Source organism: Anarhichas minor, unplaced genomic scaffold (genome assembly GCF_050575085.1).
Source record: "Anarhichas minor isolate MPS153535 unplaced genomic scaffold, ASM5057508v1 ptg000073l, whole genome shotgun sequence".
Classification (NCBI taxonomy): domain Eukaryota; kingdom Metazoa; phylum Chordata; class Actinopteri; order Perciformes; family Anarhichadidae; genus Anarhichas; species Anarhichas minor.
In genome coordinates this window covers 2,236,352-2,261,312 of record NW_027466519.1, presented here as the reverse complement: position 1 = coordinate 2,261,312, position 24,961 = coordinate 2,236,352, and the positions used below count along the sequence as shown (strand labels likewise).

The 24,961-nt window shown below is 41.6% G+C and overlaps 1 protein-coding gene across 1 annotated transcript in view; it reads right to left on the bottom strand.

Annotated features, from left to right (window-relative positions):
• epha5 (EPH receptor A5) overlaps positions 1 to 7,515 on the bottom strand; it is a 48,461-nt gene extending 40,946 nt beyond the window's left edge. The window contains exon 1 of the mRNA XM_076079851.1: positions 7,462 to 7,515. Coding sequence (XP_075935966.1) covers positions 7,462 to 7,500 — 39 coding nt within the window. The 5' untranslated portion in view covers positions 7,501 to 7,515. The remainder of the gene's footprint in view (positions 1 to 7,461) is intronic.
• Between the last annotated feature and the right edge of the window lie 17,446 nt (positions 7,516 to 24,961).

Below are 24,961 nucleotides of genomic sequence, written 5' to 3'. Positions count from 1 at the left end.
GGCGCTTCATCATGTCACTGTAATATGGCCAGAGGGACCAGACTATGATCTGGTGTTATAGCTTAATAGCCCATATTAATCAACCCCTTGCTTTAGTCGCCGTGTACAACTTCTGTCTTTGTCTTTTCTCTCTCTTCTCTGTCTTGTTCTCCATCTGTGTTTTTTTCCCTCTTCTCATTCCTCCCTGCTTTAGTCGGCCTCTTTTCTTTCCTGCGTATTATCATTCAGTTTCTGAACCATTTGTGGATGAATGAAGGTATAAAATGCACATGCCTCTGGGTGGATTAATCATATTGTGTGTTTGTGCTTTTGTACTTCCATCTTTTAGAGGACCGATATGAGTTTTAGGCATCAACAGTGAGCACATCTCTGGAAAGTGAGAACATTTTAATAAGAGGTCAACGGGCGGGTTTTTAAAGGCTGATATAATAACGATAGTTTGGAGCAGGAAAAAGTACTACCAAAATAAACTGTTTAAAACTGTAAAATATTTTTGACGATATAAATCTCAGGCTAAAAATGAAAATGAAAGTAATGAATGCATTTATCTCTAAATGATCATCAAACAAAGTGGCAGAGAAAGGTTTCTCAGCGCCACATTAGCTTGAGTTTACAAAGCGTTTTACTTTTGTCAGCTACTTTGCATATGCCATTTCTAAATCAGTTGTATTTCCAATTCGATTCATTAGTAAGAGAGTATCCTGAAGTGTGATTTGAAGGATTGCATTGTTGGATTATGTTCCATCTGTAGTTTATGACTGGTCAGGATCACTTCTGTTGCATTGTTAAAAGCCTTTCTAACAAACGATTAATGTTGGTGCACATACCCGGGGTAAAGAGGATCCTAAAATGTTCCACTTCATGTTAAGTCATGAATGGATAGGTCTGTGGCTGGATTATTTGGAAGAGAGAACACCAAATTAGTACGCAAATTAAAGTAACAGTTGAATGATTTCTATTCCATGCTGTCTGCCTGTTATGTGCTGTGGACAAAGAGCTGACAGCACAACTATAAACTGAACATGGGTCAGATACGACATGATGCCGCTTATTTGCTTGCCGCAAAATAAGCTGTTAACGACAACCGCAAAAGGTTTAGCCCACGCTTTCTAACCCTATCGCCAGAAATATGTATTTCCTAAATACATTGTGAAGAGAATCACATTTTTCAACTTCAACCAACCTGAATTCTTCAAAGGGGCTGTTTGAGGGTTGACTCTTAGTTTATTAAGAGCAAAGGTTAGACATAGCCCTGGGTAAAGGTCAAACTAAATCCATGATGCCTTCACAAGTACACACTGTAGATGCACAGACCTGATCTGTGGGTGCTTGAGTGTGACTGAGTCCCGATCTCTCCCAGACTCCAGCCCAGTCAGTCCCAGTGCAGACATTAAGCCTCTTACTGGTTAGATCACACAGATCCACCAGGCTGCTCCGGGCTTTACACAGCTTAACACACACACACACACACACACACACACTCATCATCATTGGTAGCCCAGCAGGGAGTTTAGCAGACGACCTTCTCCAGTTATGCCTGGAACCAAACGGCTTCAGTATCTGTGTAGAAAGTGTGGTTGCCTTTGTTGCCGCTGGAAGTCCAGCCCACTTCGCAGCTCTACTGTAATAACAGTGTTTGATTACTGATGTAAATTGACACGACACTCGAACAGGAGCCATTTGCCAGTTTGAAAAGAGCACTGAGACGCACACACTTCCATTCAAGTTAGCAGGAGTTTGACTCCTTTGCTTTTAAAAAAGGTTGCATAAAATGATATCCATAATCATCGATGCATTTCCTGGCAAAGGCTAGAAACGAGACATCTTAAGCAAAAAAAACAAAGGGCTATTATTTCTGGAGAAAAGGACAGATTTGGTACAGTAGTCACGGGCTGAAGGAAGGGATTGTGATGACGTTGAGCTTTCCAGGAATGAGCTCAAGTTCAAATGCATGGGATCTTTAAAACTATTGTACATGGTATTAGGCGGGGGGGGGGGGGGCCTCCGAAGCAAACACAAAGCTCAGTGCAGAGGGCAGCATACTAATCAGGACCACCCATACTAATGTGAGGCACTGTAGAAACCAAAGTGTTGCTTTGAAAAACTAATAACTATTTCTACGTTACATTTCACAGATATTTACAAATGTGACGGCGACATCTTCAGCCCGGCCACCTCACTTTCATGCAATTCACACAACCTCTTCGTGAAAGGGTCAGTTCATTCATAATTCTAAGAAATCTTTTTTCCTATAGTGGTATCTAGCCACACAAACACTTTCGGGTTCACACAATGAAGTTTCCACATATGTGTTTCTAAGATTCCTGCCGTTTTTTTTTCCCTCAAGATTCCAGATTGGACATTGTGTTTTTTAAAAGCTACATTTCTGACGTGTTTTTTCAAAGCTTTGAGCAACGTGAACAAAATGCCCTTTAATCACATTATATTATGGTGGCAGCAGCCGCTTTAGGGGCAATTATCTCAACACCTGGACACGTGAAACCAAAATGATCTGCATGGCTAGATACCACTGGTTGTTTTGGTGCGATTTGGGTGAATTGATACAATTCAAAGAGCCAACAGATTGAGAGTTCTTGGTCCCAACGGTGGCAAATGATCCCAATAATCAGAGTTCAAAAAAAAAAAAAATGTCAGGCCTTTCAGACCTCCTCACACAGCGCTAGCCTCTATTTCAGTTCGCTCCCTACACTGAACTGTCCCTATAGGCATCCCTCTGGCTCCTCATTAGTGTGCGTTTGTTTTGTTGACTATCGTGTGTGTGTGTGTGTGTGGGCGCATGTGTGTGTGTGTGTGCTCCGTGTGCGAGTCACATCCGTCAGCAGACCCCCTGTGGCTGTGCTGAGTGCCCTCCTGGCTCTACGTCTATAAAGCTGTCCCCAACTTATTATTACCGCCCATTACCGCTGACCGTCATGACACTGTGATAGAACTGTCCCTCTCTCTCATCCCTACAAGAACCCCCCCCCCCCCCCCCCGCGCACACACACCTACAACTTCCCCCCCCCTATTTCTGCTCCCATCTAATTCACTCCAACATCACTCTTTTTGTGCCTCATTCCTCTGCCTTTTCATGTCATCCGTGTCCATCATCATTTTCCCTCCATGTGTCCTCTATTCTTCCTTTCATTATCCAATCTTAAGTCTAACCTAGAAACACTGTTCGTCCGCTTCCCCCCCCACCCTTCTCCATCTCAGCCTCCTCAACTTGCAGCTTCTGACTTCCCGTCTTCTTCTTCCTTGTCCCCGATCATCCCTTCCGTCACACCTTATTCTAGCGATTGTCCACCATTCTCGTAGAGCCCCGCCACCTTGTCTTCCCTTCCTTATGGTACCTTAAGGGAAAACCAGGCCTGCTAAATAGCGCACAAGTTGCAGCAGAACGAATCCCTAAGCAAACACCCCTTCAACTGCTCAAACAGCCGCTGCCCTTCCTCATTAGGGACGGAGAGTTCAGGACCCTGACAAGTCGGGCTAACTGTTAGCCGTCATTGAGCGTCTGTGCCTCACCATTGCCCAGAGTATTTCTGCAGTGCGTTCAGCACCTTTGATGCTAGCTTGCCTTTATCTTTGGTCAATTGAACATGCTGCATCAGCGAGAGGCGGTCGATGAAAGAGATCTTTCTGAGTGGCTGTTCAGCAAAGCAAGTTACACCAATTTAGCGTGGTTCCACCTCATTTTCTGTTTTGCTTCTTTCTTTTTTTTTTGCTTCTCACACCAACATAAAGACTGTTTGAGCTAATCATCCATCATCAACTTAAGCAGATTTAAGTGCAGGGTTGTCAGTCCGATATCTAAAATGACAATGATGAATTTATTATGTCATAATACAAAATGCACATAACACACTTGGCCAAAGCCAGCAGTATTATTGCAATATATGTATATCACAACTACCAAGACTGGGGTTTGATTTATAGAAACTATTCACAATGAAATTGCAATGTTGGTCGGAAAAAAATGTGCAATTACAGCTGCGGCGATTAGTCCATTAGTCTTCAGAGAATTAACTGCTAACCGTTTTAATAATCGATTAGGTCATTAAGTCATTTCTTAAAGCAAAAATAATTATTCTCTGGTTGCAGCTTCAGGATTTGCTTTCTTAAAATACATTTATGAACTAAACAATATATTCAGGATGGTGGACTGTTACACAAAACAAGACATTTGAAGATGTCACATGGGACCCTGGGAAACTTGGATAATTTTTTTTTTTTTACATTTTAATTAAAGAATTAGATAGTTTCCTCAAATCGTTCAGCCCAGTGGAAAGGCAGAAGCAGGCAAAGAAAAAAAAAACTAATTTAACATTCTCATTTGCAACTTTGGGTCAGACAGTCTGGTATTCTGCATAAAGCCCATTTCAACAGATTCACAGTGGTGGGAGAATGGTGGGCTAGTTTGGCTTGTTCGTCTTTGTGTAAAGAAAGGTTTTTCTGCAGACTATTTCCTTTCATGCAGGCCCGTAGCGTGGCGCGCGACAGTTGTCTTTGTGTTTTCTTCAAACAAAAACTTGAAACAGAGAAATTGAGTTGAGGTGACTTAAGGCGTCACGTGTGTCATCAGTCAGCCAATAGGTTCTTTGAGGTCGGCTTGGTGTGTCAGCATCTTTACAGGCCCAGGGGCCATTGCCAACTAATGTTCGGATAAAGACTGAGCAAAATGGGAGGTAATTGAGACTGATGGACAGAATAAAACAATCCATATTGTGGGATCCATCCCTTTAATGGAACCTTCATTCATGACTTTTCTTACTTTATTCTTCTCCCTTCAAGATGCTTTAAGAAGCAGCAGATAAAAGCATCCACCCAAATGCATATGATCAGCAATAGTGAGGAAGCAACCTTTCATTAGCCAACTGAAATTCCAAGGATACCAGCTCAGTGTCGTCTAACTATAACTCAAATTTGCTCAAATGTAGAGCCTCAAGCAAAATACTTAAACTTTGGCGGTTGCTTTCTTCCTAATAATCCTCTTTGTTGTTTCTTCATCAGCCAAATAACCTATGAATATCGTCCTACATCATCAAGCGCTAATTAATTGCATTCAACTACGTACACACACCATTTCTCTCTAGTCTCTCCGACCTAAACCCCTTTCAACCTCATCCGTTCTGCTGCAGTAATCAACCTACACTGAGACACGGGTAGGAGACAAAATGAAACTAGTTCCACTTTTAAGATCTTCTTGTCTCGTTCTCTAGTTTATCACTGTCTTCCTGACTGGCCATGAAGAACTCGCATTCAAGAGGACTTTTATTCGCGAGGTCACAGGAGCCTGGTTTTCTTCAGAGTTCTCTCTCTCACACTCTTTGTCCATTTCAAGCTGTTACTGCCTGCAGATCTCCACCTCTGTCCCACACCACACCTGTCTCTCAGCATCGCCAGACTTCCGTAATAGATTTTTTAATAAAGGAACACTTCGTAAGGCCTTTCTAATTTCAGTTTATAATATGCTTGTGTATAAAGAAGGCTGTGTACACAGAAGAGAAGAACACTCAACTCTAAACAGTTCAAGGAGCTCATCATAGATGAGGCGAGAAAGGTTTTTCGTGAAAAATCAAGCTATTAATTGTGTTTTTACAACCTACTACGTCAGTGTCCCGTTGTTCATTGAAATGTGTCATATTCAAGGTCATCCATTAAGTTTCAAACACTTTTCTTTAAATCCCTTATTTTACTCCCATCTCTCTTTTGCTAAAATGCATGTTTCAAGAACTTTCAAAGCATATTGGAGCTCTGGGAGAAGAGCGCAGCGGAAAAGGAGATGGCGAGATAAAGAACAGACGAGCAGATGACAAGAATGAGAAGAAAACGGGGAAAAAGGAGTAAAAATGAATGTTCGGGGACAATGAAGGATGGGAGGGGCAGGGGATGAGAAGTGAAAACAAGAGTGAAGAATGAGAGGAGAGATGATGATGGAGGAGGAGAAAACCAGGGATGAAACAAACCATCTGGAACAAAACAAACTTCTGTGCCTCCTCAACGTCCTATTTAGCCACGGAAGATCGTTGCTGCCAAAATGTGTGTTTGTGCGCGTGGAGAACGTGCGAGAGCATGCTGTAGATTGGGTTCTGCCGTATATGTGCTGAGCATGATGGGAAATATAATGGCCGACAACGATAACGTCTGTTATTTAAAATGCCAAACAGGGAATGAATTATTCATTTTGTCAGACATGTTTGTCCTTTCACTGTCAGTCAACTTGAACAGATTAAAAAAAAAATACATTTTAATCACTTGAAACTGGAGCTGAACAAAAACCTAAGAGCTAATAAGAGAGGATGTCATTATGAGATCCTTACATGGCCTTATCGCGTCTTTTCTTTCCTCTCCCTCCCCCCCTGAAAGCTGTTATTTATGCGGGTGCACTCTAGAAACCACATGCCATAATCACATCGTCATTAATATGAAATGCGCATACGGCTGCTTTTGTCAGCACTATCTCTCCCATCTACATACAGCCACAGAGTGGGCCGTGATTTGAATACCCAGAGCTGACAAAACGCTACGGTCAGCACTATTGGTCCGGTGTGTAATAGCTGCATATTTGCCAACAGGAGTGGCGACTATGTGAGAGATTTTCCCATGTGGATCAAATGGATGCACAAAATTAATTCCTGTTTAGAGCGACTGCAGCAGCACTATCAATCCCTTGGAGGTTGGGAAATTTCATTTTTTACCAACAAAAGGTGGCAGATTCGGCTGTCAGCTACCGTCTCCTGAGTCGAGGTCGTGTTGAAGCTCCAGAATACATTAATACATTTATTTTAAATGCTAGTTCTTTTTCATTAAAACACAATATACAATACCACAAAATAAGTGTTTTCCAACTCTAGTGAGTCATTCTCTAATTAGCCGTCCCCATGGGAATACTTGGTAATGGAATTTCAATTCCTGGCTTGAGAATAATATATCCCGCGGTGACTTTCAACATCTTATTCATGAATTCAATTGACCCTGATAATGAACTGAGAGTTCTTGGTAATGAAATGACCTGAAATGACCTTGATAAAACAATTGAAGAGCCGGTAGTTCAGTGTGAAATAATGACGACACAGGTGCCTTTGGTCACACGCTGAAAGAGAGTTCACAACTTAAAACCACTTAAACTGTTTTGGACGGACGCGAGTTTATTGTTAGACAGAGTCAAGTCATTGCCGATGGGTAATGAATCCTCTGAAAGACGATAAAGATATTTGAACTACATAGCTTCGTTTTCATGTCATAAGGTGTTTCGACTGTGTCAAAAAAAACAACACAAGAACACATCTGTATATTTCTACTCAACAGGAGCCTCCAAGAAGACAACCAATCATGAAACAATGACACTAAAAAGTTGTAGGTGTCACCACAACAGCATTTGTCAAATTGTATTCTTCTTCTTCTTCTTCTTTTGTAATCAACCAACAATTGAAAGATCTTAGCAATGGTCATACTCACCCCATTCTTAGGATAGGCCACCCATCCTAGGTCTCCCATCACAGAGCGAGAATCCAGCAGGTTCACTGTGAAAGATTAGAAACACAGGCAGCGTCAAGTATGGATAAACGACCAACATAAAACAATTTACAATCATATGTATTCAGCTAATAAAAGGTGAAGTCGTGACAGGTATAGCACCGAGGCTGACTGCTGTGTAGATTTGGATGCGAGTTTGGAGAATTGTGAAAGTGCGTGTCTCTCTTATAGTTATAGGCTGACAGGTTAATGACCACTTTCAATCTCTGTAACCTACTAAACTGGTTTTAAATGATGACTTTGAAAGGAATTCATTACGAAAGTCGTTTAAAAGCCACATCATGAGTTGACATAACATTTGGCACGGCCTGGAGTGTTGTGCCAAGACGAGTGGCCATCATCTAGTTACACTCTTTTGTGCATCTTGTTGACACTCCCGAGTGGTTCCGTGCCCCAACGGTGCTCTCAGCTCTCTCAGCTCTCTCAGCTGAAAGCTGTCAAGTGCAATAAACCTGACCACTTGTGCAACACTGGTGACGGCGTATAGTCTCTCGTGAGTTCTGCATTATCCTCCCACTGCTCTGTATGAACGTTCTCGCTGTTTTAAAAAAAAACGAGACTCAAGTTCTGTCGGGCCGGAGTTCAGTTCTCTTTATCTCATCTGTGATAACGTTTGGCTTGTTCAGCGTCTAGGCACAGCGTGCACTCAAACAATAAAAGAGAAAGTCCAACTGAACGCTCTATTGTCAAGCTTCTCGTCTCCATGTAATGGGAGCAAATTGGGAGCTAGACATTTCAGCACACTAGTAATAGAAGAAGTAGTATATGTTACACATGCTAACTGGTCTAAGATATCTCCCTTTCAGAGCCTCCACAGAATACTTAACCACTTGCAAATTCACTGTTTCAGTCCCGACATGCTTTAAATCACAATATATCCTCACTTCAATTTTACAAGGATACAAATAAGCTTCAATAAAAATTTAAAGCAGTCATTAGAACCAAATGTGGTGTTTGGAGAATGCCTGCCTCTTAGAGGAATGGACATTTTGCTGCACTATGTGCGGTTTAGGGTCGTCTACGCTCACACACCATCCCCACTGAACCCACTTGACACATGTGATGTAGTGTAACTCTGATCAGCTACTGGGTTCCTCTAATGGTATAAAAAGGTCAGGGTTACGCACTCTCTTTCCCTGATGCAAGTCACGTGACTGTTTTGTTTTCTAACCGCTGTCGATTTAAACTGCCGTTCACAGCCGTCTTTATAACTCGGTCCGCTAACCTGATAAATCCTGGGTTCAAATGTGATCACACTGACGAGGAAGGCGGCCAACAACATTACTCGTATTTGCAAAATCGAAGTATTTTATATGCAAAAGATTCTCCCACCAGTGTGATATTTCACATTTTTGCAAGTGACTAATACTGAGACGTGTGGTGGAAAAATTAATTTACCCGCTGGTGAGTCTTTTTAAGCTGAAATGAAGAATATTGTCAAACAGAACTTGTCTTTCAAAAGTATTTATTCTCTGGCCAGAGAAGAGGCACAGTTATACAGAGTCACTCGGAGTCTGCAGAAGTGTGCACTCCAGAAGTAAATAATCAGAGAGTTATAAAGAGAGTGATCCCGTGCAGGCCATGCTGTTAAAGAAGTACTTTATCTGCATTACAACAGAAACACAGATGCATACGTTGTATCCTTAAGGCACAGAACATGTGAACATACAGTAGGTACTTGTTATCCAACACGAAGAAGAAGAGGACATGTGTGCAGGCAGTCAGCTGCATGGATCACAAGTTACATGATGCAAGCGTATGATAGTCTGTTACACAAGTTATAAAACAGTTGTGTTTTATAAGAATATAAAATACACATAAGAAAAGTACAAGTACTTTTGCATTTACACAATATACAAAGTAGAAATATATACTAAGTAGACATTGTCCATTACAGATGCCTAACTAATGCCCCATCATCCACGACAGCTGGTGTGGATATCACACTATTGGCACAATTTAAATTTTGAATGTTGGACTATGTCAATTATTTTCCCACGGGATCTGCCAAATTTAAATTGTGAGTGAGTGCTAGTTGCAGAAGGCACTGGAATCCACATCGCAATATGTTTGACCATCTCTCTTCCCTTAGTTGTGCTGAAGCTTCACAGAGCAGTGAGTAACCAGAGTATCTTGCCGACATATCCCCTGTGTTGATTCTTGGCAGCAAGAGGAGTTTCGTAGTGAAACATTAATACGGAGCAAAGACCAATAACAGCATGCAAGAGATTCAATCAATCGTCCAAAGGTTTACCCTCATAAATACTATCCACGTCCGAAAAGCAGCTGTTGGGCACAATATCTCCCGTCCTCTGATAAGCTTTATTACAAGACAGCCCATCCTCTTATCAACCCTGCCCCGACGTCAACAAAAGAATAGAGGTCCACAGTGAGAAGGTGCAAAATATGAGGCGGAAGCTAGTTCACTATCCGAGACGCGCTCGCTCTGTAACCCCCCCCCCCCCCCCAACACACACACACACACACTACTCTTACTGTCTCCGCTGCTTTGCGGAGAATAATAAAAGATGTCCTTAGGAGGCGATTAGACAACTAATTAGGCCATAAACAGGAGATAAGTGATGCTGCACTAGATCATAAGGGACACTATTTATTTATTTATTTTTCTCTCTCTCTCTCTCTCTCTCTCTCTCTCTCTCTCTCTCTCTCTCTCTCTCTCTCTCTCTCTCTCTCTCTCTCTCTCTCTCTCTCTCTCTCTCTCTCTCTCTCTCTCTCTCTCTCTCTCTCTCTCTCTCTCTCTCTCTCTCTCTCTCTCTCTCTCTCTCTCTCTCTCTCTCTCTCTACAGAACTAAAAGTCATCGCCATTGAAATGAGTGAAGCGATTGAAAGGCTTTGTGGTGACAATACTTCAAGGATACTCTTAAATATTTCAAAAAAATTTGGAAGAGTGAGAAGATGTTCAGCATGGGGAGTACAGATAAAAAATGATCTTTGAAATGATCACTGAATATCTGAGAGCGACATGGCTGCCATTTACTTTTAATTGCACATTTGTAGCAATCGAGCAGGGGATGGGTTTTAGTGCTAATACAACCTCGTCTGAAACCTCTTACTTCTGAAACCAAAAGTAAATAAGTAATTTGCTCAACACATTTGCCTTTATTTTCCTGTCTTGTGTGTTTGAATGTGACATTTGCATGTTGGCTTGGATCGCTGTGGGCTTTAAGGCCACCCTTCTCTCTCAAACAGGTAAGCGGGCAAACACACACTTCCATCGAGCCATTTACTGTAACTACCCAAAATCTACTGTCCTCATTTCATCAACGCCATTACCAATAAAAAAAGCAAATAGATGAGTTTTGAACACCCCAAAGTGTCACTTAACACACCCCTCATTAGTCAGACATTATTATTAATGACAGACAAAAAAAAGAATCTCCACAACAGACGTGAAGGCATCTGGCTCTGCATCGAGCTGTTCTATTAAAGTGATCGATTTCAAAAATAATGGATTCGCTTCAACAGGGGGAATTAATCAAGCTGGCAGAGTGTGTACAGCTTTCCTCAGCAGCATCAGTCATGAGCGGTGAAGCCCCACTGCAGGGTAACATGTCCTCACTGCTGAATGTTATTAAAGAGGCATCAGGGCCTTTCTTTAAAAAGTCTGTTCATGAGGCAAGTCTGCTGTTTAATGTGAGGACACATTGAAACATCAGTGCCCAGAGTCCCCGATGATTCCGCCAAGATGTCTAAAGCGAGCTGAAAAATGGTTTAATGTGACTTTTTTTTCAATTACAATAAATTAGCCCAATGAGAGGATAGCGGCTATTTTAATTACGGGCTTCACCCTCCGCTCCAATTATGCATACGATGTGTGATTATCCGTTGCGATACAAATATGTGCCAAATTCGTCTAAAAATTGTGTTGAATCCGGCGAAAGGGGTGAGGTGTTTAAACTGTTGCATTTTGAAATAAAAGAGAAAATGTTTGCACTTTTTCAGTCAAATTTGACAGACAGGAAATAAAAAAAAATCTTTAATGTGCCGCTGCAGAGCAAAACAAAGGATATGTGTGTGATGAATGAAGACAGCAGGGAGAGGAAATGCCTGGCTCATTGGAAGATGATGTGAGAGATCGTGTGTTTGTGAGGACTTCTCTCTCTCTCTCTCTCTTTTCTCTCACTGCAGTCAAAACATAAACTTATGATCCAGGCTGCCATTGATTCACGCTTCTCGCAGCCTGAAGCTTGATTTTAACAAGGCAGGAATTCAAGTATATTCAACTGCGGATACAAACAGCAATCCTCATGAGTAATTGGCACGGACAGATTTTCAGTGAAATACCCTTTCTTTCAAGGGATTTTATCGAACTTTTCACTCCTTTGTGTAACTTGTACGCCGACACTACAACATGCAATGTATCCCATTAAACCAAAAACCCCACAGTAATTTAATTCAGAGGACACTGACACAAAGAGGTGACCTTTACATTCCAGGTAAACTTTAATTATTTGACATGTTACCGAAAGATGCCCTGCAGGACCCCCGGCTGTCCCATGGTCACACTTTGGGAAATGCTTTTGTGAACCTTAACATTGAAGAAATAAATCTGCCACGAGAAGAATAAGCAGGTTGATGGATGTTCTTTCTTTCCCGGATAATGCTGTCTAGTAGCCCCCCAAACAATGGCATTCATCTCGAGCTATTACGATGCTGCTCAGCCTGCGGACAATGGCGTGGGAACAATATTTGACACACTGATTCACACGTTGCACTTATTTCCCTTTTCCTATCTTATAAGCCCCGTTGCAAATGTCCATATTTGATATTCAGAAGTAAACTGTTTTCACCTCACGCGTAATGGAAATAATTGCGCCAAATGAGGTGGTGGTGCCAAAGCTGACAAGAAAAGTAACATTACTGCAAGCCATCTGAACTGACAGTGTTAAAGGGATTTCATCCGCATCTTTAAAGACAGAATGTCAGACCAGACTAAACCTCAAATAACCTGTAAAGGGAATCAAGTGAAACATCGCAGCACAAACCTATAAGTTCCCATTATTATAAGAGATGTCAAAACTCAAGTTGAATTCTTGACCTCCTACTTCTTTTTTTTTTTTAAAGCACAATAAAGCGCTTTTAAGGTCAATGCCAATTCAACAGTATGAGCTGCACAGGACGATGTTTAAGATGTTCACAGTGAATTTCGCAGCGCCCTGCGCGTCAGTCGGCGCCGCCAAGTCCTCCAAGGACTGCTTATCTGGAGAGACGCATGCTCTGATCAAAGGTCTTTTTTTTATTTCGTGTTTTTTTTACACTCTCGGAACACATTATTACGGACTTTAGGGGGACACGGCTGCCATAAACATTATCTGCTCAATTTCGTTTTATAGAGGACCTCCTTTTCAAACAGCGTCGGAACTGCAGACGGTGTGGAGCACCGGGAGACGGACCTTTAACCGGTCAGACTTGTCAGTGCCAATTAAAGTCGTGGACCAAACAGCGGTGTCACCAAGTGTCAGTGCGCGTTTTACCTTCATTTGCGGGGATGCACCACGCTCCCAGCAATGTCAGACTCCAAACACACGTCCACGCCGCCAGCCGAATTCCACAACTCCACCGGCGAGATTGCATGGCGCATCCAAAAAAAACAAAACCACAACCGGTAACCGTGGGAATGGGGAGGGGGGGGGGGATATTTCTCCTAAATAATAACAGTTTCAATCAGCATGAAGCGGGATGCCGTTGGGAAACCATCTGTATCGTTGTACGTCCACTCAAAGGGAAGGGAGCTCATGTTGTGCAGCGGGTAGAGGAAGCAAGTGACGAGTGTGTTCGCTCTTGGTTTGGGGAGGCGGGCAGCGCGCCGGGGTGGGGTGGGGTGGGGTGGGGTGGGGGGGGGGGGCGGAGTGAAGCGCAAGTCTCTCCAATCACAGAAACCTCCACAGGTGAACCCCTCTGCTGCTCCAATTGATGGCTTTATTACTCCTACCTCGTTACCACTTCCAGATGTAACGTCGTTACTCCCTGCTACACGCCCCCTGCATGAATTGGAGAATGGGGATTGTTAATTTTAAGACTATTCATTTACATTGGATAAAGCTAGGGTAGGTGATCTTCATCAACAATATGTTGTTCTCATTACATCCCGCTTGCAATCAATAAATAGAATAAAAGATATATATGGATGGCCCGTCTACCTGTCTTCCTACCTTCCTAACTGTCTGCCTGATCTCACTCTTTCCGTGCACTTATTGCAGGTCACCGGAGTCTTCTTAAATTTGCTTAACAGCTGTGAGTTCAATAGACACGTTCAATATAAATAATCTGAATTTTGGGGGAGTGGCTTTGGAGGGAGACCTGACGGGCTGTCAGTGTTGCTGACTTGGCGACTTTATCAATAGATTTGGCAACACTTTGGCAACACTTGCCTGGGTTTGTCCGTTGGGTAATTATTATTTTTTTTATCTAGCATAATCTTGCAAGTTTCTCAAGGTTGCCAACCCTAGTTTCAAAAGAGATTAACCAAACCACGAAACATGCTAACAGCGTCCACTGCTGAGTTTACTTTAGAGGCTAATATTTAATCAGTAACTGGCATTATCACTCTAAATCCTGATGAGTGTCATCTCCATCCCCGGAGCATTATTGCTCCGCTGTGGATGCAAAACTAATTCCCTCGTAGGGAGCAATAACAGGTGGAAAGACGCTGCAAAGAAAGAAATGAGAGTACTAGACTTGAGCCTGGCATATATGAAATTATTGACGTGAAAGCTGTGATTTGCTATTTGGCAGCTGTGCGCAGTGTGGTGGCCATGAAGCACCATTCAACCAGCGACAAACGAAAGAGTACAGTATTAAAAGACATAATCAAAAACATAATTTTATTTTCATACTGCAGCCAAGCAGCATTTTCTTTCTTCCTTGTTTTTTGTTTTGTTGGTGTTTGCTGTGGGCTTTATGGTCAACCTTAGGCTACCTCTGGAGGTCAGGTCAGCAAACTATAATGCAAACTGCATAAGATCTCATGTCAACACCTATTCATTCTTAAATGCATTTTTAATGCAGCAAGCTCTTTTTAAAAATTTGTAATATTGACCCATTGTAATACTTTTGAAAAGAAATCAATTAAACTTACTTACGTACATACACATATTTGTCTGACGTCACTCATTCAGTTGTGTTCCATTATAACCAACAGGCTATCAGGATGAACCTCTCTATTCAACCTCTCTGGTTGAAAGCTTGAGATGACTGAACAAAGGGGAACAGTCTAGACAGAGACAATAACAGTTCTTCACTAAATGTGTCCATTTGGTGAAGTCCCTCAGAACACTGTTGGCGCACGCGTCTCTGAAGTGTGAATATGTATTAACTATACACCCCCATCCCCGGCACAAACACACACATATACCGTCCGCCAACTCTTCACACCATAACTGTGAATGACAACCATTTCTTTGTCTGCTTGGGTAAATATGTGTTGTAGAGAAACATTCTCGCCTCAGATTAAGGCTCTGTAAAGGAGAGTTCTATCATCGTGATTCCTCAAAGTGTGTTCAGTTAATTTATATCTATGGGACCATAAAACTGTTGGATGATGTTTGATGATTCTGTAATGGCATCTTGGCTTCCATCCCCGTTTCTACTCAATCTTCCTTTTCTCTCACGTCTCACCATCTATCAGTCTCTTTCATATTCTCAGTGTTACCTGTACGCGTTTAAGAGAATGCACACAGTACTCATGTTCTCTCATTCTCTCTGAGCTTTTCCTTCTGTATTTTATCCTTCTCACAGTTTTTGCTGTTTGTTTTTCTATTTTTGTCCTGCCTATATTTTTCATTAGGTTCTTTGATAACTGAGGGATTCTGGGCGATGTACTTGTGGCGTACCCTGCCGGCACCTCCCACGCTCATGTACGCACGCAGACGCGCATACATATAGACGTGCACACACCCACGCATGGGTTCATTGTTAAAAACACACATGCAGATCTTCAATGACCCCAATGCAACCTCCCTTGTCAACCCTGATAGATGCACAAATCCCCACCTCCTATTTGTGACATAAATTTTAGCATCTTCAAATTTAAAATGTTGCCCATATTGCGGTAAACAACAAGCATTGCTCGCCAAGCACAACCGTAACCGAAGGTGTAACGCCAGGGTGGTTATGGCGGTGGTGTATTTTTGGCATGTAGGGGTCTGATCAGCACTGACAGCGGGTGTGGAGGTGGTTCTGGGATGCCAGAAACCGTTGTCGTCTCGTGGAGGTGTCGTCGGCTTAAGTCTCTAATATGTCTGCGGAGGAAAGTGCAAGAAAACATCCGCCCCCAAACCTCAAACCACCCCAAGCAGTCAGCTATCAGTGATGTATCTCCTTATTTTGTTGTTTGCCAATGTATTTTTGTTATTCTTTTGGGTGCTTAGAAATACTTTTGATAATATAAGTGGTAGAATTACTGTGACAGGTTAGGGTTCCTTAGTCCTAGGCGGTAGGTAGGACGTAACTTAGGTAACACCTAACCAAGTACTTTTGTTTCCTAATCCTCACCAATTGCTTTTGTTGACTAAATCTAACCTCGTACTTTTGTTGCTTAAATCTAACCTCGTACTTTTGTTGCTTAAACCTAACCAAGTACTTTAGTTGAGTAAGTAAACCTAAAAACTAAGTAAACTTTGTTGAAAGTATATTTTAAACAGAGACTCTATATATGTAACAAGCAGATACGTTTCCTGTCAACACTGAAGTTTATTTTGAAAAGACACCTCTGGGACTGAGAATGTGTTGGTGAATTCTTATGCCCTTCCGTCCCCATCATCACTTACTGTCCAGAGAAGATTTCTTCAATCAAAGTAGCACCAAGGTTAGAGACATGACACCATCCACACTTTTAAATACACACCAAACTCAAACAGAGACAATATGATGTAAAATACCAACGTGGGCATGGGTATGAACAAGATACACGTGAACCATTTCCAACCCTTTCTTAGGTGGTAAAAAGTCTCTGTAGGATTTGTTTTTCACTACAGGACACAACATCAGCACACGGCATTTTCCCAAACCAAATGGTTTGTTGCAATCACATGTGATGGCACCTTGGGGGCTAAACAGTCAGTTGTGATTTTGTGTGTGCCCACTCACGACAGTAGGGGGAGGAATGGGAAAGCAAGGTCAGACAGGGTCAGTGGAGCACACACACACACCTCTCCATCAGTCACACACGCACACACAAACCCCCCCCCCCCCCACACACACACACACGTGTAGCAGGGAGTACCTGGTTTTTGGCAGTGAGGACACCTTTGTCTGATGTAGAAGTAGGAAGTCAAAACTGACTCAGTCCTCAAACTGAGAAGATCTCCCTGCACACGTGCACACACAAACACACACTGGTACAAAAATAATAATACAGCTTGTCCGTTCTTTTAATTCATACTGTATAGAATTCTTGTGTTAATCCAGTGTTACATTGCGTGAAGAAAATGCATTTTGAAATATCTATTTCTTTGTGAACCCACACATATATAATTGTTTTCCTACAAATAAACATTAGTGTTTAGTTGGTCGTCTTTTCTATCACTCCATATCTAGAAAGACATTTTTCACAACTTTATTGACATTGTAAATAAAATAGCCGAGTTGTGATATACCGGTTATAGGCGATGACCATGATATTAACAAAAGTTAAAGGTAAATTTGAACGATAGCACCATTTATTTATTTTCAAATTTTGGCTTTTGGCCATGATAATTGTGAAGTGAAAACCTCGACAGCCCCCTCAAAAATATATTTATCTTTAAGATATTTATTGTTGAAAGCAAGTGGTTTCATACTACATGACATTTCTCAAGTATTCCGTTAGTTATTGATTCTTCTATGAAATGGTAAATGTTGGGGGGGAAATGTGCTGGTGAACTGAAATCTAAAATAACTCTTCCTCCTTCTGATCAGCAACCCTTAGGAAGAAATGGGCCTTGAGGTATAGTTGAGAAATCCCCACGGACCCTCTACACACACACAGACACACACCCTGCGCCCCCATTCCCAAAATAATCAGCTTTGGGGCTTGACCAGCTGGCCTCTGCTGCAAGGAACTCTGGGATTTTCCAAAATGCCATGACAACATGTGGTGAAGCATTGCCTCCCGAGCAACGTCTGCTATTATTACACTAACTCTGATGCTTTTAGAGGCGCTTTCCTCTGGAACCATAAGCACTGCAGGGTTGAAACTGTAAAAAAAATAGAATGTGGTTCACTTTGCTTATCATTATTCTCCTCCATTATTTCTGAATTTGGTTGATCTGACAACTTACTTCACGAAATCAGATGCCATTGTTCAGAACATACATTTGAAATCACAGCCTGAGTTAAATGAACTGGAAAAAGCTGAGTCCAGCAGTGCTTCACCCCTTTGAGCCTGGATGAATGATGTTTTGGTGGCGCAGCAGAGCGTTTACACACCTGATTTTAGGAGTTCCAAAGAGGATGGTGGACTTTTTTTTTTTAGTGGCATGCATTTTGTGGCAGGATAAGCATGTGTCTAATTACAGAAGTGAATTGTGGCTGCATTCCATTTCTATCCTAACTCCAGTGCCTGGCTATGCCGGCTCACTGGCATGCCTTACTGGAGCATTTAAATAAAAAACAAAGATAGCCATTGTTCACGTTGTAAGTTACACCTGTGCTTTTTCAATACGAGTGAAAAATACCTGGCGAGCAAAAAGATGTACCGGCAGCGTTCAGAGATCATGGTCAGACTGAAGCGCTGGAAACTGCTGGTTGGTCAGGTCGACAGTTCACCGAGGAGAAAAGAGGTGATCTAGGAGATGCACCTCGTTATTATCTGTTCCCATCTTGTGTCAGTCTGTCATGATTCTGCGGAGAGAGTGCGCTGCTTTGCGGGATGTTACAGCAAGACCCTCAATGGCGCCATTCCATAAAAGTCACAGTTAAGTTTCACACCTGTTAAGCGACCGTGAGACCACCACAGGTGGACTCTCATGCAGGTAGAAATGAAGGAGTGAACTAAAGTGTGTCTTCCCTCCATCATCTTGCTGCAATTAACCTGCATCCACTACGAACTACTTGACATCAACCCTCAAACAAAGTTCTGCAAATCAGATTCTCTGGCCTCTATCTGACCCCGAAACATGGAGCTCTTGTTTTGGGTTTATAAAGAAGGAAAGCGAGCACACAAATACACACATACATGCACGCACACACACACACACACACACACACACACACACACACACACACACACACACACACACACACACACACACACACACACACACACACACACACACACACACACACACAACCCCCTGGGCATCGTTAAGCCCTGCTTAGCAGCTCAGTGAGGCTGGCAGGCAGTGCTGCTGATATTTTCTCTCTATTTTGGCTGCTCCCTTCTGCATGGTGCTCCAAATCCTACAGCTCTCTTTTCACACATTTTATCTCCCAGCTCAGGACCTACAGAATATATACTTTATTTGAAACTGAGTGTGTAGGGGCTGAGGGATAACATATTCTAAATGCAATCCGTGGAGAGAAAAAAAAAAAGATGCCTGAGGCTCCAAGTTGAGCCATAGCATAAATAACAGAAGTGTTTTGGTTTAGATTCCTCCAACAGGCAACAGAAGAAACAATTACTTCTTTCTTACCGCTTTATTACATTTCTGTAATGTATACTGTTCATTTTTTTAAAGAAGTGATACTTCTTTAAACAAATACAGGTATGAGAAGTGGGAGGTTTTAGTCCAATGCACTAAAACAACTGAAAATGGCTGTGAGGATTCATGTCCATAGTGGATGCTGACAATTATGATTATGGATTATTGACAAAAGAAAGACCAAAACAAAACTATGATCTCCTGAGCTGGATTTAAATTGTAACAAAAAACAGGAAAAAAAAATAAAAATACTTGATACTCAATTGCTCTACATAGCTGAAGCAGCAGTGAGATCAGACTGATCTCCTGATCCTTTAATATTCAGTAACCCCTCAGTGTTAAACTGTTCAGGCAAGTAGCAGTCAACTTGGAGGAGAGATGACGGCCCTCCAGAATACAGACTACTCTGCAATTCAGAGTTGCCATTTTGGAGTTATATAACAACCCCCCCCCCCCCCCCCTCGCCAAACACTTTGGCATCTTTTTCTATCGATTGCCTCCATTTCCCCAAGGCACGCCCCGCTCTCACATCCTTTTTCATCTGTTTCATCCTTTTTGTCTCCTCCAATCAAACCCCCAACAGCCGCCCACCCCCCACCCCCATCCATCCCAGCACTTTTCTGTCACTTTGCTTTTCTCTACCTCTGCTTTTTTTCTCCAGCAACACATACAGCGCATGCTTTCGCTCTCTTTCTCTTGTCTATTTAGCTCCTATGTCGACCTTTCTCATATGCCCCCACCCTTCCTCCTCCTCTTCATTCTTAATGCACCACACCCTTACAATCATTTGGCACAGCTGAAGTGATGATGTGCCAATTCAATAAATGTAATTTAGACAGTATCTACATTTATCTACAGGTTTCTACTCTCTTCAAAATGAGTGATTGTATTTCTCCAAGGATTTCATTGTACAGCCGTGTCTAATAGAGTTTCCCCAACCTCTGTGTTTCTGCTCAATTTAATCAGAATTGATAGGGCCAATACATAAAACTAGCAAAATAAGATCAAAAATATAAAAATGATTACATTTATCACTCAACTTGGAGAGTATTCCTCATCGTTTGAGCCTTGTGAGGACGTTTAGCCCAATAGAAGTGCACACATGCGTGCGCACCCTCACATTTCTAAAGCCCTGTATTTCCTCTTCCTTTTAACCTACAACTTCAATATCATGCTGGCCACACACACACACACACGCACACACACACACACACACACACACACACACACACACGCACACACACACATGCACCCTGGGGGTCCAGGGCAATCCAATCAATTGTTTGTCCAGTTCAATGGTGTTCGCAAAATGCGGGCATCTCTCTTTCTTTCCCTCATTTCTGTCTATCTGTTATCCGTCCATCTCAGTCTCTGGGCAAAAAAAAAAAAAAGACAAACCAGTCACCCTTTTAACCAAAATATAATCTACACCATTTGGAAAATATAACAAACAAATGTATGCCTCCCCAGCTTAGATATAAAACAGCTGATTTGTACATTGTAGTACAGCCAAAAAAAACAGACCATGAGTGGTCTCAGGAGAAAGTTTGGATCCAATATTGTCCCCTACAGTTGGCAATGGTGCCAAACAGATGGAAATCCTCCCAGCAATACTATACAATGTGTAAGTGTTGATGTTCAAAGAGCTGGAAATCATCCACAAATATCACAAATCAAAAATAAGCTTCACAAGAGTGAAACAAGACAGGGAGGCAAGACAAAGTCTTGAAGAGACAAGTACGTCAAAAAAACAGTGTTTTTAAGTCAATTTAAGTATTAGCTAATTTAACTTAGAAGCATTATTTATCATTCATGTCTAGTGGGAGTATTTGAAGGGGACTTCTGAAAAATGTATACCATTAATGTAGTACATTGAAAATAATCGTCACAATAGCGATGTCTGTAGATGCCAATGCAAGGCCAGAACAGTACTGAAATTATAGCTAAATAGAAAAACAGTTAAAATTGCTAATGACAATGTTACGTTTCATTAATTAAAGCAATATGTACATTTTCCCCGTGCTCATAACTGAGAGTAACTGCTTGTCCTGTTTAACCACAGAGCATGTTCATTGACCAATCAGAAGGCACTACTCTGATGATGTGTAATGAGCAAAATCAATACATTCCCTCTACTCAGTTTCAGTCAAATGAGGTATTTGTTCACACACCTCACCTGCAGCAGTCACATACATACATGTGTCCGTAATCACGTCCTCCTTCCACTTCCCCCTGCTGATATACATGTACCAACACCCTGCCAGCACATGCACATGCTGCTTAATTTAAAATGTTGCATGTGAAAACGAATGGATCCCTATGGAGCAATAACAGACTAGATGGTATGTGTGAGTGTGAGTGTGTGTTTGTGTGTGTGTGGATGAAGAAAGGAGACTATGGATAGAAGTTCCCCGGGGAAAAAACAACAGCCTTCCAGTCACACGTAAGGGTGTATTCTATACGCTCCTTCGTATGCTTTTCTTTAAATTATTATTATTATGCCTCTGTGTTTAGTTGTTGGGGGGAGATAAACAGCTGTCACTGCTGATTGAGCAAGTTGTCACACACTCAAGCCGCCCACATATTACATTCTATTTTTGCAAATCAGTGACTCCTTTTATATTTATCACCCAACCTTAATTACATCTTATTTCCTGTTGCAGTGAATGACATAAGCTGACAGGAAGTAAATATGGAGCTGTTGCTAGCAATTCAATTCCATTAAAACCATCTATTGTATTAATTGTATTGGCTTTGTTATTTATTTATTTGTTTTAATCTAGATACACATCTATCTCAAGTCTAAAAGTGCCTTTTTTTAAATGCAGACTATTTGCAGACGTGTTATTTTACTACAAAAGGATTATTGTGAAATAACATCAATCTGACAGGCCATTATACTAAGGTTTTAGCCATTGTTGAGTAAAATTGTATTCAGCCAAACAATAGACCACATATTGAAAATAAAATAAAATGATTTTGCTACAATCTGATGTGAGCCGTTGAAAGGCTGTGCTTGTGGAGCCACTTCCTGTGTAACCGGCTGCCATGAAGAAAATAAGTGGTCGCATGTTATCTAAAATTGAGCCATTTTGACAGAACATTACAAGTCTTAGTAGTATAACCTTGATCTTCCATCTGAAGGCAAAAGTACTCCCCACCATTCATTGTCAAAAGTGGAGTACAGCCTGTTTTCACTCATGTCTCCACGATGTAATCGTTCTTTCATTATGGGTACATGCACTTTAAAAAGATGTCCATGCATTATTATTTGCATATCAAACACTGAGCTTTTTTTTTTTTTTAAAGGCAAGACTTAATTAAATCTACAGTGAAGAGAGATGAGGAGCTGGCAAGAGAAAGCGGGCGATAACAGAACATTGAGAATTTGCAAAAAGCTCTGAACCAGGAGGCAGCATGCATAATGGACTTGTTGGGCAGAGGGTCAACACATTAAATCTTGAAGTGTCTCAGACGGTTTGGACAGGAAAAGTGAATGAGACCCGCCTCGGCTCTCTTGAGAATTAAACTTTCAGTGAACAGACACAACATGACCTGACATACACTATTTAAATTATAAAAAGATGAATTCAAGCTATAAAATAGATATTTGATTGTGAAAATGACACACAAAAAAAAAAATACAGTCAAATGTTCTCATATTTATACTTATACAAATCGATAAAAACTTCGCATAAATAATAAAAAATTAAATTGCAAAAGACTTCACACCGAGTCTTGCTGAAAAATGAAATAATGAACGCATAAAATTTCCCTCAAAAGGCAAATTTGCAAAGCTAGTTGGACGTGCGGCTCATGTCATGCAGAGAGCCTCCTGAGAATAACAGAGTACAATTTGCCACAGTCTGGGATTTCGCTCTGGTTTTATATCCAGGATTGTCTGTCGTTTCCACACGGGACCCATATTTTCTGTACCTTGCAAAATTGATTCACCACGCCACTGTATAGCAACAATGTGCCAGTAATTAAGGCCACTACAGCCAGGTCAGAGGCTACCTTCTTCAGCAGATTCACTCCTTACATTGCTTTCGAAACATTTTTTCTTTCTTCTTTCACGTATATTATAAATGAGATTATTCACCTTGCAGTTCTATTATTTCAATCTACCTTACATTGCCAGAAATAAGAAGGTCGAGGGCATCCGGCTCAGCACTCCACCGCTCAGGTTAAACTGCACTTGATTTGGTTACGTAATGTGAATGGGAAAAATTAGGAAAAGATAATACAGATGTGTGCAAGCCAGTAGATCGCTGTCTGACTTTTTGATCAGCGTGAAAAAAGGCATCTGCTCTTATCTTAGCAGCTGTGGGGGAGGCAGTGGTACAATGCCAGTGTAGAGGAGCACATATATAGTGCGGCAGTGTCGCTGCCTGATGCCCACAGACACAGATGGATTGTGACTGTATGCTGCCTGCCAGGAGAGAGCTGTTACAGCTGGTAGACACTGCCGAGGCTCTCAAATAACAGCTTGTATATGGGCTCAGTGGATGCTCACAGCGTATATGGAAAAGCTATGCCTGATGTGCCCAATAGGTCATACATTACTTCACATTTATGTCTTTTGGCATTCACCTGCTCAACATTGAGTCAAACAAGCTGTCACATGAAGAAATCTGGTCATTTTGAATGTGAGAATTGGCATAGAAATCACTGGATACCATAAATTAATATATCAAATTTAAGCTTTCAGTCCTGGAGTCTGTTTTCAGTGGAAAACAAGGAAATTCATTGCTTCCAATTACTGGTTTATTGGCCATGCAAAGGATTCCTGAAGGTTAACACGGTAATATTCTTCACGTTTCAGATGTTGTCTATTGGCCATATGTCATCCCACATTGCATTTCCTATATTTGATTTAAATGCAGCTTGGGATGCAAAACAAGTTTTTACTTAAAAAGGCTGACTGTTACGACACTTTCTCGACTCATCAGGCCTCATAATTGACCAGCCAGGGGAGCAGCGGCACAGCTGGCGACACTGCAGCGGTGCCGGGAGAACAGCTTGCATCCAGACATATAGGACAGCAATATAAAAGAGACATAAAAAGACCTTATGGCGTCATGTTTCTTGCATGTGCTGGGAGACACTGTGGCCAAAAAGTCCAAACCTTCATTTACCCAGATGAGATGAACTGTGTTTCTCAGAGGGACCAACAGCAGTTATATAAGGCACACAGCAACTTAATCGTAAGTAGTTACATAAAGAAAAATATGTAATTAACACACCCCATGAAAAGAAAACAAAAAAAATGAAGGACGAAAAATATGAGAGCTCATTGACCTACACCTACTTTCAGGGAAGAGGTGTTTACTTTCCCTTGTGAAATGATGTGGTGCACTGCAGTTTGTTTATCAAATATAATATCATTATTAACAGTATTAAACATGCACAGGGACGGGAATGATGCATAAAAGAATACAGTTTCAACGCTGAGTCCACCTTCCTCTCTCAGCTTATCCCAATCCCCTCGTTGTAACTTCTGCAGGGATCTGTGCTTGCGTTCTGAGTAGAAAAGAGGTGGCTGATGAGCTCGCCTTCCAATTTAGCATCCAATATGTTCTTAATAAAAACAAAGAAACAGGCAGGACATAAACAGAGTGATTGACATTGTGTGTGCATGTTTTTGTGTGTTTGTGCGGTTTAGGAGATGGACGGATGGATGCACCCCCTCATTCTAATACAGGGTTCGTGTTGAATTGGACTGGAACGTATCCCAGCACACACTGGACAGATGACAAAAAAACAACTGTCTGAGCATG